Here is a 17,928-nt window from a genome sequence, read left to right as displayed (position 1 = left end):
AGAGATAAAAACTGAGGAGAGGCGCCATGGATTCGTCGGAGAGTTTCGCCTCAGAACGTCGAGCTCGCTCTGCGCATGCTCCGCTCGTCCAACGGCTTTCTTCGCCGCGAGGGAGGAAAGACAACACGGGAAAGGGGCGGGGCCTTTTCGAAAGAGCGCCGCCCTATGGGAAATCGCGGGCCACGTCCCTCCAAAGCCTTCTCCCGTCCGCCGTTGGCGTGACGTCAGAGCCGAGAAGCCCGAGGGGGGCAAGTAGAGAGGGAGTCGCTCCCCGCGCGCGCGCCCCCAGGAAGCATGGCCTGGAGGGGGGCGGTGTTAAAAAAAAATATATAGCTTAGGGCCGGTTCCGCTTCCGGGTCGCCCGGTCTCTCTTTCCTCTTCCGGAATCGCCCCCCCCCTCCCGGAGGCCCTGTTCCCGCTCGGGCCGGTCCCCGGGATGGCTCCGCGGCTGCAGCTGGAGAAAGCGGCCTGGCGCTGGACGGAGACGGTGCCGCCCGAAGCCGTGACGCAGGAACACATCGAGGCGGCCTACCGGATCAGGCTGGAGCCCTGCCAGAGGGGCGCCTGCAGGTGAGGCGACGCCCGGCGGGGCGCGGCCTTCGCTGCCCCAGCCCACTCCCGAGGCCTCCTGTCTTGCCTCCCTCCCGGGCGAAGCTTGGAGCCTCCCCCGGCCCAATGGAAGGTGGGGGGGCACTACAGGTGCCATCCTCCGAGCGTGGCCCTGGGTGCAGCCCAACGGCAGGTGGCGGTGCCCCATGGGTTAGGGGCATAACGGGGCCTTTGGCGCCTTCCTTTTTTTTAATCTTATGGTTCTTGATTGATGGATGTATTTTATTTTATTTTATTGATGTACGCTGAGAGCTGCTGCACCAAGGACAAATTCCTTGTGTGTCCACTTGGCCAATAAAGAATTCTATTCTATTCTGCAGGGGGTTGGACTAGAGGACCTCCAAGGTCCCTTCCAACCCTGTTCTATTCTGCAGGGGGTTGGACTAGAGGACCTCCAAGGTCCCTTCCAACCCTGTTCTATTCTGCAGGGGTTGGACTAGAGGACCTCCAAGGTCCCTTCCAACTCTGTTCCCTGTTCTTCCAACTGTTCTATTCTGCAGGGGTTGGACTAGAGGACCTCAAGGTCCCTTCCAACCCTGTTCTAGTCTGCAGGGGTTGACTAGAGGACCTCCAAGGTCCCTTCCATCTTTGTTATTCTGTTCCTTCCCATTCATTTTTTTTAGTTGGATTATGGCAAATCGTCGAGGTTTTTCCCTCTCCCAGGAGCACCGCGTGGTGCCCTTTCCCTTCTGCTTCTCATAGTTCTGGGGTTGGCTTGCCTAAAAAAAAGAGAGAGAAATCAATGGGTCTGAAGACTTCCTGCTTTCCACAGAAAGTTCCCTTTCGGGGATAAACTGGGGTTTTTGGTCTCTTTCAATCCAGGGGCAGGGCTGCAGCCGGATGGGGCAGCTCCCTTTAAAAAAACAAAAATAGTAATAATACAAATAATCCCAAATCTGCAACTGTGTCCTTAATTCAGTTAAATTTAAACACCTTTAATTGGCATCCTACAAAATGCTTCCCGGGTGTGTTCAAGCTCCTAAGTTGTCCTGTGTTCTAACCCGGTTAGAAGCCGAACCAGGATGGCATCTTGTTTGATGCTAATTAAGTTTTGTCAACTATGGAAGAGGGTTTTTCTCCCCCCCCCCTTTTGGGTTAGCACAGCTGTAATACTTATGATTATTTGCCCGTTGGGTGGGAAAGACCATTATTGCTTTTACTTTACTAATTAAATATTTTCCTTAGCAAATAGCTTTGCACAATCGATTAGCAGCTGCAGGGGAAAAATAAGGAAATGTCTTCAATAAATGATAAATTACCTTAGCGCAGTTATTGTTTACAAGGGCACCTGCTTTTTGCTAGCTGTAGGAGCTAATGACAAGCTTTGCTTGCTTCCATTATCGGCTCCCTCAACTATTGTTCTTGCTGTCAAAAAAAAAAATTACATAAAAGGAAGCCTGGTTTACATCTTTCCCTTTCAGCTTTTGTATTTTGCTAATGTCAGGTTACGTGGGAGTAGCAGTATTTTTATCTCTTTTGAAACACTAGTTGTTATATTATTTTTGTCAGTGCTTTATTGTTTTGTTGGTGCTTGTGCCTTGAAAGCAAAGACAGCCACAATAATGATCTTGCAAAAATAATACTGTTGAATTAAGGCGGGCAGTAATTGCAAGATGGCCTCTACTCTTGAAGATTTAAATTTTAGTTTAGAAGTTCTTCCTAAAATGTTATAAATCCCTCCCGCACCAAGTCCACTAAAGTGGGCATCTATATTAAGTTAATAATGATAATTTTCAAAGGCAGTCTCCACCTTCACTCCTCCCCCCACCCTCCTGCGTCCTTGGATGCATATCTTTCAGCCACCAAGGCTGAAAGTGGAGCCTCTTGTTTTTCCTTTCAGAGGAGCATATATCAAAATATATGAAGAGCTGTTTTCATTGGTAGAAGAGGGAGCTGGTGCAGATTGATCTTGATTTAAGCAAAGCGGAAACATCAAGCCTTTTGAAAAAGCTTCCTTTGCAAGATGTGTTTGGGCTATGTGCAAGTAACACATTGCTGTCCCCGAGGACTCGAAGCTCTCTTGAGAATCCTCCATCCCCAGCTGTGAGGGGCCTGGCTTTTTTTTTTTTTTTTTTCCTCCCTGAAATAAAGAGATTTTAGAACCAGGAAGGGAATGCTAGCCAACAGGCAACCTGAAACGTTCCTGGAAAATGGCGTCGGGCGGGGCCGTAACCTGTGGCTTTGCTTCTGCAGGAGAAACTGCAGAGGGAATCCCAATTGCCTGGTGGGGATTGGAGAGCACATTTGGCTGGGGGAGATTGACGAAAACACCTTTCACAACATCGACGATCCCAACTTTGAGAGGAGAAAAAAGGTACGTGTTAAGCCTGAATTCCCCAACGAGTGTTAAGGAAAACAAACTAAACAGAATGTGTAGCGTAGTCAGATAGGCAGACAGGTAAATGTGTGAGATAAGTTTGTATTTTAGTTAACACGCAGTAAAAAACAGATACGCTTGTGCTATCAAAAATATAGTTTATTCCATTAGGAATTATAGCATAGTCAAACGGTCCATTAGTCAGGTATCATTTCAGTCAGTCCAGTCCAGGGGATACTCAATTTGCAAAGTCCGTGTTGAATAGCCAATGTCAGTTCACTTAAAATAAATCAGTCCGTATTATCTCTTCTCTCCGTTGAGAAATCAACACTCCTTTCTCTCCTCCGTTCCAGTAAGGAAAAACGCAGTCATCAATCCATCCAGTAATTAGGGATCAATAAGCCAGAGAGAGAGAGCTGCAATTGACTTGCTTCTTTTATGGTGCTTTTACAACCACACCCTTAATTACATTCTTGTAGTTAAAGTTACACACACTTTAACCAACAAACCATGATAACTTATTTATTATTTTTACCCAAACCAGTTAGGGTAAACAATGTTATCCCTAACAGTACGTCTATGGTTTTCTGGCCTGATCGAGAAGAGTAACTCTCCCCTCCCTCAATGCACCTCCTCACTTTTCCAGTTAGTCCTTAAATCTGCCACCCAAAATTGCCAAACCTGCCATTTCCTCGATTCCCAAGATCTACGGAGGTTGGTTGGCTGCGAAGGATCCTGGTTGGGCCTGGGAGGCAATTTGGTATCACAAGGAGGGGGAGCCTCTGGCGATGTGAGACACACAAAGTTTCGAGTCAGCTGGGTCTTTCCTTGGGTATCCTCAAAAGCTGTGGAAATTGTGAGTCGGGTTTCTCTCAGGATGGGAAGCCACTTCTGAGTCGGTGCGAGTTGAGTGGGCATGTTCAGAATTTTTTTTTTCCCCCCAAACGTATTTGATTTGGATATGTTTTTCTGGGGTTTTTTAATTTTATTTTTAAGCTAAGCATTTTAAGGGCAGCAAGATAGAAAAGCATTTCAAAGCGGAATTTGTAACTTGCGCTTAGGTACGGAAGAATAGACCCATTGAATTGCGGCTGCAAAATCAAAAGTATTTTAACAAAGCATCGATGTTCTCTAAAACGCTCGGGGCGTCTTGCGCCACCAGCTCTCCTTTCTACAGGAACTAATTCCACTATTGTCGAAGGAGAAGAATGCTCTCTAGAGAAGATCTCACTAAAATTGCCTATCCTGCTTGCCTATTCTGCTTTTTGGCTGACCTCGTCTCTGATGATCTCTGTTTCACTTCTCCTTCCCCGACAGAATGCGTTTGTAGGCCTCACCAACTTGGGGGCCACTTGCTACGTCAACACTTTCCTACAGATGTGGTTCCTCAATCTGGAGCTCCGGCAGGCGCTGTATCTGTGTCCGGTTGCCCGCCCTGAATACGTCACAGCAGAGAAGAAAGGTATTTTGGAGGCATCTTTGTCTGTTAGAAGCAAGTGGTTCTAAGATTCATCTGGTTTGAATGGTTGGCCGGGCCTAAATATCGTCACAATCCCCCTGCTTTGTACAGATAGTTTACCCCAAAATAAGACCAGGTCTTATATTGATTTTTGCTCCAAAAGACGCATTAGGGCTTATTTTCCAGTTAGGTCTTATTTTGGGAAAAGTACAGTTCTGGCTGGCGATCTTAATGGGCTTATTTTTGGGGTAGGGCTTATACCAATAGCAATAGCGCTTAGACTTATATACCACTTCACAATGCTTTACAGCCCACTCTAAGCGGTTTACAGAGTCAGCCTTTTGCCCCCAACAATCTGGTTCCTCATTTTACTCATCTCAGAAGGATGGAAGGCTGAGCCATCCTTGAGCCTGGTGGGATTTGAACTGCCAAACTGTAGGCAGCTGCCTGCAGAAGTAGCTTGCAGTACTGCACTCTAACCACTGCGCCACAGCGGTTCTCTATATAATTATGAGCATCCTGAAAAAAATCATCCAAAAGGCTTTGTTTTCCAGTTTGGGTCTTATTTTGGGAGAAAACACGATAGTCCTCAACTTACCAGAGTTCATTTTGTGACCGTTCAAAAGTTACCGAAAAGCTTATGGCCATTTTCCACACTTTCCGACAGTTGCAGCATGTCATGGTCACATGATCAAAATTCAGACGCTTGGCAACGAGTTCCTATTTATGACGGTTGCAGTGTCCCGGGTCCTGTGGTCCCTTTTTGCGACATTCTGGAGAGCAAAGTCAATGAGGAATCCAATTTCACCGAATAACCGTGTAGCTTACTTAACAAATGCAACGATTCGCTTAAAACCCTCTTCACAGGTGTTTCACTTAGCAATATACATTTTCGGCTCAATTGTGATCGTAACTCCGGGACCATTTACAGCTTAGTTCACTTCCCAAATTCCGCTTGCGGAGATTGTTCCCATGTCACATGGAAGAGTTTGGCTTGTTAAGAGAAGGACGAAAGGATTCCTTCGCAGGTCCTAAGTTTGTATCCTGTGTTTTAATCAGGGTGGATAAAAATCGATGCTTTAAAAAAAAAAAAAGTGGATTTTTTAAAAATTTAACTCGAATTTTCTTTTTACAAATTTATTTGAATAAAATGCTTTTGGAATAACAAAAAATCTATCTAAAGATAGTTTTCTGTTTCAGGTACGTTAGTACTTTGGTTTATTCAGCCTGAAATGGACCTTAAGTTATGTAGCACGAGGCTGTACTTTCTGCAATATTTACATTTTGGGTAAACTCATTCAGTGAATCCAAGCTCTGCAACCTGGGATAACATGCACTGCATTGATGCAGTCACACAATTTCACAGCAGAGATGGCAGTTGCTCTTTAAGAATTACGATGTAAATCGAGTTGATTCAAATCAAGGCTTTTCGTGATATAAGTCGTGACTTGAATCGACTTGATTTATCTCAAACCCACCATGGTTTTAATCAAGCCTTTGGTCTCTTTGCAGATTATGAACCTCAGACCATTTGCGAGCACCTCCAGTATTTGTTTGCCTTGCTCCAAAACAGCAAAAGGCGATATATCGACCCATCGGGGTTTGTGAAAGCACTTGGATTGGATACAGGCCAGCAACAGGTAAGGTTCGAGGCCCCTGCGTCAGCTTCCTTTCTTCTGCCTTGCTGTCCCTCAGAATTACACGTTTTGAGGAAAACCAGGAATCCTTTTGACAGTGGGATGTCAAAGCTTGGGGTGTCAACTTGTAAAACATCCCTACACTTGTTTCCAAGTTGGCATAAGAAGAGTGGGGGGGAAAGGACTGGAGAAGCATACGGCAAATGAACTTAGAAGCACGTTCCAACTTTATCTTTAAAAAGATTGTAGCTAAGCTACTGAAGCTTTGGCCCAGGAAAACACTTTAATTAGAGAATGTGATGGATGACACCTAGCCCACGTGCTTAATTGGAGAAATTGATTTATGGCACACCCGGGGCTGGGAGGGGAAGCAGGGTCACAGGTGATTGTAATTATTTATATCTTATTTATGTATATAAATAAGAATTGGCTTCATACAGTTTATGCCAGTATGTCGGTCCTAATGAATTTTTTGAAGGTTGGCTCAAGGTTCATGATTTAGGGCGATCGCTGGAATCCTGACATGGGGTACTCGGTCAAAAAGTCCCGATGGAGGAGTTGCCATCTCCTCTTTCGGAGGATTTTCTGACAATAGAAATAGAATCCTTTATTGGCCAAGTGTGATTGGACGCACAAGGAATTTGTTTGGGTGCAACTGCTCTCAGGGTACGTAAAAGAAAAGATACATTCGTCAAGAATCATCAGGTGCAACACTTAGTAATAATCATAGGGTACAATAAGCAATCAAATCATACTAGGAAACAGAATAAAGCGACAATGTTACAGTCACAAGTGGGGGGAGGGATGGGTGATAAGGAGTGATGAGAAGATTAATAGTAATAGTAATGCAGACTTAGTAAATAGTTGGACAGTGTTGAGGGAATTAATTGTTTAGCAGAGTGATGGAATTTGGGGGGAAAACTGTCCTTGTGTCTAGTTGTTCTGGTGTGCAGGGCTCTATAAGCATCGTTTTGAGGGGAGGAGTTGAAACAGTTTATGTCCGGGATGTGGGGGGTCTGTAGATATTTTCACAGCCCTCTTTTGGACTCGTGCAGTATACAGGTCCTCCATGGAAGGCAGGTAGGTAGCAATTGCTATTTCCTGCAGTCCTAATTACTCTCCGGAGTCTGTGTCTGTCCTGTTGGGTTGCAGAACCAAACCAGGCGGTTATAGAGGTGCAGATGACAGACTCCATCATTCCTCCTCTGTAGAACTGGATCAGCAGCTCCTTTTGGACAGGTTGAGCTTTCTGAGTTGGCGCAGAAAGAACCTTCTTTGTTGTGCTTTTTTGATGACGTTTTTGATGTTAGGCATCCATTTTAGGTCTTGAGATATGATAGAACCCAGAAATTAGAAGGCCTCTACTGTCGATAACTGGGTTGATACTGTGTTGATACTGTATAGTTCCCTTAATGGGATTAAAATGAGATGTTTGTGCCTCTGGCTACCCCTGCCCTGTTTTCCTTATGCTCACGCCCTGCCCGTTCTTACGTCCTAGGACGCTCAGGAGTTTTCCAAGCTGTTCATGTCCCTCCTGGAGGACACCCTGTCTTCTCAGAAAAACCCGGACGTGTGCGACATTGTCCAGAAGCAGTTTTGCGGGGAGTACGCCTACGTTACAGTGTAAGGCTTTCCCTCGCGCGGCGACGGCTCGCTTCCTCATCCAAGCTTCGGGCGACGGGGCTTCGGGCGCTCACGGCTGTCTCTGCTTTGCTTCTCCAGTTGCAACCAGTGTGGCCGAGAATCCAAACTTATCTCCAAGTTCTACGAGCTGGAGCTAAACATCCAGGGCCACAAGCAACTGTCGGACTGCATCACGGAGTTCCTGAAGGTCAGCGTCCCGCGAGGGAGAAGGGCCCAAACACAGCAGCCCTGGCTTTGGGAGTAGGCTAGAGACCTCGGAGGGTCTTGTCCCTGGGCTGATTGGTGGGGGAGAGGGTTGTTGATGACTTTGGGGGTCCTGCCGCGAGGCAGGTCGGGGGTGGCCTCTTCGAGCCTGCAACCAGTTTCTTTATTTTTTTTCCCTTCTCCCGGCAGGAGGAGAAGCTGGAGGGGGACAATCGTTACTTCTGCGAGTCCTGCCAGAGCAAACAGAACGCCACCCGGAGGATACGTCTGCTTAGCCTTCCTGGCACCCTCAACCTCCAGCTCATGCGCTTCGTGTTCGATAGGTGAGCCCCGAAGCCTTTGATTTAAGAACGGGATCCCATTCCCCGTCCGAAAGGGAGCTCCTTGGTGAGGGTTGAACTGAACAGGCTGGGCATATATGAAGTAGCTTCAGAACACACACACACACACACACACACACACACAGAGCACCTCAGCTCTTACATTTGTCCTGCTTACTTATTGTTTTCTGCCTTTCTTTGTGCAACTCAAGGTGATCTATTTAGAATTTAGAACAGGGGGTCTTCAAACTTGACAGCTTTTAAGACTTGTGGACTTCAACTCCCAGAATTCCTCCTCTTCCAGTCATGTTAGCTCAGGGATCCTGGGAGGTGAAGTCCCATAAGTCTTAAACTTGCCAAGTTTGAAGAACCCTTGGATTAGACAGACAGACAGATTAGGTAGGTAGGAAGATATGGAGATAGAAGATACTGTAGATCAGGGTTCTTCAAACTTGACAGCTTTTAAGACTTGTGGACTTCAACTCCCAGAATTCCTCCTCCAGTCATGTTAGCTCAGGAATTCTGGGAGTTGAAGTCCACAAGTCTTAAAAGCTGTCAAGTTTGAAGACCCTTGATTTAGAATAACAGAGTTGGAAGGGACCATGGAGGTCTTCTAGTCCAACCCCCTGCCCTAGGAAGAGGGTTGAGATAGAGAAAGAGATCGGTTTAATGTCCTGTTGGCGAATCCAGACAAAAAAAAAATTCCTGGGATGTTATTTTCCCCCCCCAAGAATATAAAACTTTACTGAATAAATCCACTGCGGCACAGAAGTGGAACCGGCTCTGGGTTTCCCCGCACGAACGCACACATAGTTCTTTCCTCACGGGGCCACCCAGAGTCCATTACGTCCGCCAAACCACTTCTGTTCGTTTGTTATGGGAACCAAAACCAGCCACGCTAGGGCAATCTACTCTGGTTGTCCTTGTGGGGAACACAAGAACCCACAATGCTTGGAAGGCCATTCTCCCCACCCCACCCCACACACACACCCTTGACCCACCCATACCCACTCTTTGTCAAGTTGTGAGCGAAGCGTAGGGGAACGTTCGAGTCGACCTTGACCCGAAGGGCCCAAAGTCACCCAGGCGGCTTTTCTGTAACTCTTGGGAAACCGGCCGCAGGGGATCTCCCGTTTTCCCAGTTCAGCCCCCTGCTCTCTTGATATGGAAAGGGACCCTGTGCCCTGCTGTTGCTGCTGTTGCCCTTGTGTCGACACCGCCAGGTGGAAAGGGGTGAACGAGAGCAATCCTCTGTCCTTTATGTCAGGCAAACGGGGCACAAGAAGAAGCTGAACGCTTACATCGAGTTCTCTGAGCTGCTGGACCTGGGACCTTTCATGGAAGACAGAGGTAGGCGCGTTTCCTTCCCTGGATGGTGGATCGGGGCCCTTCTCCTGCCTCCTGAGCGCCCCTGGAACAGTGGTGGGATTCGGCAGGTTCACACCGGTTTGGGAGAACCGGCAGCTCACTTTTTGTGCAGGTTGGAGAACCGGCTGGATAGTGAGCCTCACCTTGCCCCTCCTCTCCCCTCCCCAATCCCTCCTCGCCTTGCCGCCCGGGCACTTGCCCAGCCACCCACGGTTACAAGAAGTGGCTGGGAGGGGAAGGGCCAGGCGGGGCAAGGAAAGGCCAGGCAAGGTGAGGCACCCCCTCGACGTGAGTGATGTCGAGCTGGCCGTGCCCATTGGGATGACCCAGGGTGGGGATACAAAAATAAACCGTCACAAAAACCCAGTGAAGCCCCTTTTATTCCTTCACTTTGCTTCTAAGCTCCAAATATCCTTGACAGAAGACCAAAAACAAGCAATTACAAGAAGGAGGGGGAAAAAACAACACAAATCGGGCAAGATAAGGGCTGGAGGACGTCCACAGATAACACACACTGGGAAGGACGCCAAACTCAGAAAGGAACCATAAACTAGAGATATTCCCATGCTTTGTTTCCAGCGCTCGCCCATACGCCTGTCCGTCCTCTTATCCAGTGGTCACAGCTGCAGCCCATTGAAGGGGATCAAGGCCCTCTCCTCCCCTGTAGACCATGTTTCTCCCTTATCCTCTCCTCCCTGCGTGCCCTAGGATGGAGAGGGGATGGGCCTGGGTCTTCCCCTGACTGCCCAGCCGGCCTCTGCCCTTCCCCGGCCTCCACCACAACCTCCAGAGCCACACCTTCCACTCCCTGTCGGCTGTTCCTCCTCTCCCTCGGACACCCATCCAGCCACGTCTGCCCAGCCGGTTATTAGGGCAGAGAACTGGGGGTTTAAATTATTTGAATCCCACCACTGCCCTGGAAGCCTAGAATGTTATGGGGAGGAGTGGGGCTTGCATGGCTGGGGAGGGGAGGGGGAACCAAGGATGGGGGGTGGGGCGGGTGGGTGAAGCCCCGCCCTTCCCCAACCCTCGAGCCCTGCCTGCTGCTGTTTCAGCCAGCGTCTTCGTCTACGAGCTCAGCGCGATCCTCATCCACCGAGGGGTCAGCGCCTACTCGGGCCATTACATCGCCCACGTGAAGGACCCCCAAACCGGGGAGTGGTACCGGTTTAACGACGAAGAGATCGAGAAGATGGAAGGCAAGAAGCTGCAGCTGGGAGCGGAAGAGGAACTGGGTAAATGAGGGACCCAGCTCGGCTGGCCCCCACTCAGCCGGGACGTGTGTGTGCGTGTGTGCCCGCCCTCCTACGACTTGGCCCAGCAGAGAGTGTCTCGGGGGGGTGGGGGCAGAGAGAAACGAGATCAAAGGTCCCCAACATTTGCTTCCTTTGCCTTCTCTCTCCCCCCAAAAAAAAACCCCTCCTGCAGAACCCTCTAAGTCTCAGTCTCGGAGGCCCAAGTGCGGGAAGGGGACTTACCGCTCCCGGAATGCCTACATGCTGGTGTATCGGTTGCAGTCGCGGGAGAAGTCCCTGGCTGTTGAACTCCCAGGTGAGGCTCCCGCCTTTCCCGCTCTTGGCCTTTTCCCCCGCTCTCCCCGCAACGTGTCAGCCACCACGCAGGCCGCGTGCGCGTGTCAGGGCCCCTCTGGACACGCTGGAAGCGCGCGAGGGTTCAAAGCAAAACATTTCAGGACTGGGGCTGTGCCGGGTCCTTTTGGGAAGACGCTTCCGTTCTCCCTGAGTCCGAGGGAGGGTTTGTGGACGGAGGCTTCCTCCCTTGGGGCTCTCTTTGAGCAGCTGTGGTATGTGGGTGGGTGGGTGGGTGGGTGGAGTCTCCCTGGGCCAAGGAGGAGGAGGAGGAGGGGCCATCCTTCTCCTCCCCCCTGTCTTAGCTTTCCTGCAGGAGCTGGTGGATGAGGACAACAGCAGGTTTGAGGAGTGGTGCCACGAAATGGCCGAGATGCGGAAGCAGAGCGTGGCGCGGGGCAAGGTCAAGCACGAAGAGGTGAAGGAGCTCTACCAGAAGTTGCCTGCCAAAGCTGGTCTGTAAGACCTCCCAATTACGTGTCTCTTTTTCTCTAGGGCAGCTCTGGGCAGAGGCTGAAGGGGAGGAGAGGGATTGGGGCAGCTCGGGCCTCTTCCCCCCGTGGCGGAAGATGGGTTTGGAAGCTTCCTCGCGGTGCGACTCTCCCGCCCTTCCTCTCCCAAAGAGAGCCCCCACCCCACCCCAGCACGGGCTGCTCCCTGGGAGAACGGGCGCCCGTATTTACCCGGCAGGAAATAAGCCTCAGGGTGCCTCTTTCTAACGGGGCCCTTGCTTTGGCGGGCATCGTCTCAAGCCCCGCCAGCAGGGCAAGGGGAATTGGCATAGAGGGGGGGGGACCGCTGGGGCGGAGGCTCTCCTGGTGCCAGCGGGGGCTTCGGCTGGTGGGGAAGGTGCGGCCGGAGCCCTTGGTCTGAGTTGCTCGCACACACACGCACACAGGGTAGGAGGGCAGGCCCTGGACAGAAGCTGACCAGCTGCCGCACAGCAGGGAAAAGGGGTTGATTTTTATTTTTTATTTTATTTTTAACGTTTAAAACCGGTCCTTCGCAGGGGTGGGAGGGAAAGATGCCCCAACTTGCACCGACCAGCTGTGGTCGGTCTTGGAGGAGGAGAGGCGAAGGAGCTGAGGGGGGGGGTGCTGACGCTCTGGCCCTCTGCCGCCCCTCCTCTCCTCCCCCCTCCTCTCTCCCCACCCCTTCCCTCTTCCCCACCCCTCCCTCAGGCTGCCCCTACGACTTTGTCTCCCTGGAATGGCTGCAGCAGTGGCTGGATGAATCGACGCCCCCCAAGGCCATCGACAACACGGCCTGCCTGTGCCCGCACGGCAAGCTGCACCCGGATAAGATCTCCACCGTCAAGCGGGTCTCGGAGGACGTGGCCGACTACTTCTACCAGAGATACGGGGAGGGCCCAGGCTGACAGGTGAGGTGGGGGAAACTTGCTGGATGAGGCCTGTTAGTTTTTGGGGATTAACCCCTAGCAGAGTATTGCAGCAGTAGTCAAGCCAGGCAACCAAAGGAGAGCGGAAGGGCCCCAGAGTATACACACACTGAACACAAACACTGTTTGTAGTTTAAATAGTTTTTAATCCATTTAGAGTTTAAAGCATTGTCATTCAGTCCATTTGTCATTCACTATATTTCCATCCAGTAAGACTCACTATTACAGTCCAAGTTAAGAATCCTTACAATATCTTTATCAGCCGATAAAGATATCTTCTCCTCCTCCGTGCCTCTCTCCAGAGGAACAAACGCTGGATATTCAGCAAGACGTTCAAACAGTAGAACAGTTGAATTCCGCAGTAAATCAGCAAACAGTAGCAGACAGGATCATCTGGTCACAGGCACAGTACAAACAGTATTCACAGTTAGTCACAGTAAGCTTTCCAGCTTCTAATGCTTCCTTATATTGTAACTTCTAACCGCACCCGTAATCGGCTAATTGCCTGCAACATTGTGCTTAAAGTGATAAGCACTTAAACCATGATATCTAAGTTTTATATATTTATTCACCCAAACCATAGTTGGTATCAATGTTATACCTAACAAGGCCACACCCTGGCCTCCTCCTCTTCCTCCTCCTCCTCTGCTTTGGGGTGGAAGGAAAGGGGAAAGAATACTGGGGCAGAAGGAACTGCTGAGGCTGTTTCTGGGAAGGGAAGCGGGGAGGGAGCCTCCCGCTCCGCCGGAGGTGTCATCTCTCACACCTCCGTTGCAAAGTTGGCATTGCACCTCACTGGTGTGTCGCCACATTAGTCAGGTTTCCTCACCCACCACCCTTTGCCACCTTCCCTAGCACGTTTTTTGGGGGGCCTGCCTCTGGAGAGGCGAGGGCGACCCGGGGAATCCCCTTCGGTGAAAGCAGTGGCGCCCGCCCACGAAAGCTCAGGGCTCAGGGAGGCCGCCTTAGCTCTCCCTCCCCAGGGATGCAGGGGTCTCCCCTCCGCAGGTGGGTGGCCAGCGGGAAGGCGGAGGCCTCCCCCTTGCCGAACGGCCTCCTTTCCTCCCCTCTTCCTCAGTGAAGGCTCTCTGCAAGGACTGCGTGGTGGAGAGGTGCCGGGTGCTGCGCCTGAAGAGCCGGCTGAGCGAGGACTACAAGGCCGTCTGCAACCTCCTCAAAGCAGCGGTCAAGGGGTGAGGGGCTCCCGCCGGGTGGAGGGAGGGGGGTGGGGGTGGCATTCGGGAGGGCGGGGCGAGAGGTGGGACCCCTCCAATTCTGCTCCCTTCCCGCCTGTGTCTCCTGGGCTGTGAGCCACCCCTCTCGCCCCACAGGACCGACGGGTTTTGGGTCGGGAAGTCCTCCCTGCGGAGCTGGCGCCAGCTGGCCCTGGATCAGCTGGACGACTCGGATGAGGATGCCGAGCACAGCAACGGAAAGATGAATGGCGACGCCAAGGAGAGAGGTAGCGCTCTCTCTCTCTCTCTCTCTCTCTCTTCCTTCCCTCTCTCTTCTCTCTCTCTCTCTCTCTCTCTCTCTCTCTCTCTCTTCTCTCTCTCTCTCTCTCTCTCCTTCCTTCCTTCCTTCCTTCCTTCCTCCCTCCCTCCCTCCCTCCCTCCCTCCCTCCATCTTCTTCTCTTTGTCTGTCTCTTTCTCTGTCTCTGTCTCTGTCTCTGTCTCTCTCTCTCTCTCTCTCTCTCTCTCTCTCTCTCTCTCTCTCTCTCTCTTCTCTCCATCTCTCTCTCTCTCTCTCTCTCTCTCTCTCTTCTCTCTCCTCTTCCTTCCTTCCTTCCCTCCTTCCCTCCCTCCATCTCTTCTCTCTGTCTGTCTCTTTCTCTGTCTCTCTCTCCTCTCTCTCCATCCCTCTCTTCTCTCTCTTTCTCTCTGTCTGTTTCCTCTCTTGTCTGTCTCAATCTCTCTCTGTTTCTTTCTCTGTTTCCTATCTTCTCTTTTACTCTCCCTCCCTCTATTTTCTCTCTCCCTCCCTCCCACTCTGTCTTCTCTCCCCCCTTCTCTCTCTCTCTCTCTCTTCCCTATCTATCTATCATCTCTCCCCTAATCAATATCAATCTGTTAATCATTATCTTTATCTATCTATATATCCTGTCTCTAATTTATAACATCTATAGCTTTGTCTATCTCTATCTGTCTATCATCCATCTCTCTCTCTCTCTCTCTCTCTCTCTCTCTCTCTCTCTCTCACACACACACACACACACACACACACACACACACACACCTCTTAGTCAAGGCAGGCCTGGCTTCCCCATACGGCCTGCAGGCCTGGCTTCCCTGGGCCAATACCTGCTTTCAGCCTCAAAAGGTTTTCAGGATGGCTCAGTCAGGGATTCGGCCTTAGCTCCGATCCTCCCGCTTTTGAGTTGAGGACAAACGTGGAACAAACTGGGCTTCCCTTGTTAAAGACTCTACGGAAGCCCTGCTGGTGGCAACCCCCTGGGCCTGCAGACGTTCTCCTCTGCTGCAAGAGGAAGAGGTAAGAGTGTGAGGAAGGGAGAGAGAGCAAGGGGAGGGATGGAGAGAGAGAGGAGGAGAGAAAAAGAAAGAAAAAGAAAAGAAAAAGAATAAAGGAAAGAAAGGAAGGAAGGAAAAAAGAAAAGGAAGGGGGAGAGAGAGAAAGAAAAAGAAAAAGAAGGAGGGAGGGAGAGAGAAAAAAGAGATAAAAGAAAGAGAAAGAAAATAAAGAATAAAGAAAGGAAGGAAAAAAGAAAGGAAGGGGGAGAGAGAAAAGGAGGGAGGGATGGAGGGAGAAAGAAAAAAAAAAAGGAAGAAAGAAAGAAAGGAAGGTGGCGGGCAGGCAGGCAGGCAGATGGGACGGAGGGAGGAAGGAAGGAAGAAAGGAAGATGGAAAAGGGAGAAAAGGAAGGAAGGCTCCAGGTCAAAATGCTCCGGAGGGTTCGGAGTGCAGCCAGCCTGCCTCTGTTCGGCGGAGCGAGAGGGGGGGGCCACCAAGCCCCACCTTTGTCCCCAGTCGGGTTGCAAGAGGGTCTCTGACTCGGTTTCTGCCCCCCACCTGCTTTTTCCTCCTCCGCAGAGGAGCCCAGTACAGAGACACGAGAAGAAGAGGAGCTGAAGTTCAACGAGGACATCGTGTGCCCCCACGGTGAGTGAGGAGGACAGTCCCTTCGATCGATCGAGCAGCGCCAGGAATTCCCCTCCCTCGGGAGCCGTTTTCTGCCGCCGGCTTCCCCAAGGGATGGCTTGTTCCAGCCTGGCTGGCTGCCGGGTGGGAATCCAGCCCTTGGCACCGGGAGTCCTTGGTTCTTCCGGTCAGGCTGACCCAGGCATCCCAAGGGCGCTCGCTCCCCTGCCCGCCAGCGTCCGACTTGACTGGAAAAACACCGTTGCGGCTGTGTGGCCGGGGAGCGGGAAGGGAAACCCAGGCCCTCCTAATTCCACTCTAAGCTGAACTGGAGAGCGGTTGGAGTCGGCCACAGCGGGGATCACTCCCCAAGGCATTGCTCCCTACCGCTTGAAATTACCCTTCTCTGCTGAGGAATACTTACCTACTGCTCGTCCAAGTTCCTTTACCTGGCCCCTGCCTCAGCCCACTCCCCCAGACTAGCAACCTGGATGATTGGGGGATTGGAGACTTAAGGCATACGAAGAACGGTTGCAGGAATTGGGCCTGGCTAGTCTAGGGAAGAGAAGGACCAAGGGAGACAGGAGAGCAGTCTTCCAATATTTGAGGGGCTGCCCCAGAGAGGAGGAAGGGGTCAAGCTATTTTCCAAGGCACCTTTGAAGGCCAGACAAGGAATAATGGATGGAAACTGACCAAGGAGAGATTCAACCTGGAAATAAGGAGAAACTTTCTGACAGGGAGAACAATCAACCCAGGGAACAGAAGTTGCCCTCGGAAGTTGTGGGAGCTTCATCACTGGAGGCCTTCAAGAAGAGACGGGACTGCCATCTGTCAGAAATGGTGTAGGGTCTCCCGCTTGGGTGGGGGGTTGAACTAGATGACCTACAAGGTCCCTTCCAACTCTGGTTTATCTGTAATCTGAAGGGAAGGATTTCTATTCCTTTGCAGACAACTCGGTCATTTGCATCCTTTTAGAGGGTCGTTGAGGCCACTTGGAGGTTTTTTTCTGTGTCCTCAAGGTCACCCGCTTGGAGCTCCCGGTTCTTGTAGTCTGCAGTTTTTCCCCCTTGGAAATCCATTCCTGCTCCCACACCATACCGGAATGGATTTCCTGAAGAAGCTTCTTTTGGATGAGAAGCGAAACCTCTTCAAACGAGAAAAACAAACAAACGAGGAAATCCACAGGTGCCTCCCGAAAAAAAGCACCTTTGGGCTTCCCTTGGCCCGCTGTTGACCTCGTTGCGACGTGGCCATGAGGCCATTCGGGGCACCGCGAGGGGTGTGTGTGTGTGTGTGTCGTGCCAGTATGCATGCACGCACACACACACAGAGACACAGACACACATACACCTTGGCCCTGCCCCTGCCAGCGTATCCCCAGGGAGCTTAGGTAGGTGTTTCTCGGATCTAATCCCTCCTTTGTGCCGCCGCACAGCCAGGAACCATTGAGAGCAGAAACAAAGCAGGCTCCCCATGGGCATAATTGCCGGCTGCCTCCTTCGTAATTGGCCCGTAACCTTAGCGACAGCTCTGGAAGGAGTTGGATGGCAACGGCCTCCTCCAGATGTTCCCTTGGCAGCCAAGAAGCAGCGAGCGGTTTCCTTTTTTTCTGTGCACGCTCCGCTCACTCGGAAGGCGCGGCCAGGAGAAGGGCTCCCAATTTGGGGCAGTGGGTGGGGGGGGAAGGAAGGAGAGGAGAGCCAGCCCGGGGTTCGCAACCAGCCCTCTCGGGCCCCGCTGCCGGTCAAGTTTGGGAGTGGGGAAAGAGCCAGCTGCTGCAGGAGGGAGCGGACAGGACAGCTGCGTTTCCGTCCACCCTCTTCCAGGGCGAAGCTGGCAATTGGGGCATCTGAAGGGTGGCATCCATCAAGGATGGTTGGTGGTCCCGAGAGTGTCGGGCACCACCTTTTCCTTCCCTTCCCTCCCCTGGGAAAACCACCCCTTCTGGCAACCCATTTTGTGGTCAGTTCCAGTGTCCTCCATGGGGACAGAGAGGGTTCCAGAAGGAAGGGGTCTGGAGCCGAGGTGGCGCAGTGGTTAGAGGGCAGTATTGCAGGGCTACTTCTGCTGACTGCCGGCTGCCTGCAATTTTGCAGTTCGAATCTCCCCAGGCTCAGGGTTGACTCAGCCTTCCGTCCTTCCGAGGTGGGCAAAATGAGGACCCAGATTGTTTGGGGGGCAAAAGGCTGACTCTGTAAACTGCTTAGAGAGGGCTGCAAATCACTGTGAAGTGGTATATAAGTCTTAAGTGCCATTGCTTCCTTCCCTTCCTCCCTCTCTTCCT

At 51.3% G+C, this 17,928-nt stretch overlaps 1 protein-coding gene across 1 annotated transcript in view; it reads left to right on the top strand.

Annotated features, from left to right (window-relative positions):
- The first annotated feature begins 376 nt into the window (after positions 1-376).
- USP48 (ubiquitin specific peptidase 48) overlaps positions 377-17,928 on the top strand; it is a 29,621-nt gene continuing 12,069 nt past the window's right edge. Inside the window, 16 exon segments of the mRNA XM_087944685.1 lie at positions 377-570; positions 2,803-2,923; positions 4,244-4,388; positions 5,898-6,025; positions 7,521-7,645; positions 7,745-7,853; positions 8,060-8,193; positions 9,458-9,540; positions 10,614-10,793; positions 10,987-11,109; positions 11,453-11,602; positions 12,329-12,505; positions 12,508-12,533; positions 13,630-13,739; positions 13,878-14,008; positions 15,596-15,664. Coding sequence (XP_087800811.1) covers positions 437-570; positions 2,803-2,923; positions 4,244-4,388; positions 5,898-6,025; positions 7,521-7,645; positions 7,745-7,853; positions 8,060-8,193; positions 9,458-9,540; positions 10,614-10,793; positions 10,987-11,109; positions 11,453-11,602; positions 12,329-12,505; positions 12,508-12,533; positions 13,630-13,739; positions 13,878-14,008; positions 15,596-15,664 — 1,945 coding nt within the window. The 5' untranslated portion in view covers positions 377-436.

Source organism: Notechis scutatus, chromosome 16 (genome assembly GCF_049901735.1).
Source record: "Notechis scutatus isolate UNSWTSFEM ecotype Mainland chromosome 16, rNotScu1.2, whole genome shotgun sequence".
Classification (NCBI taxonomy): Eukaryota; Metazoa; Chordata; class Lepidosauria; order Squamata; family Elapidae; genus Notechis; species Notechis scutatus.
The sequence above is the reverse complement of the archived record's forward strand: the minus strand, read 5'-3'. Positions and strand labels throughout refer to the sequence as shown.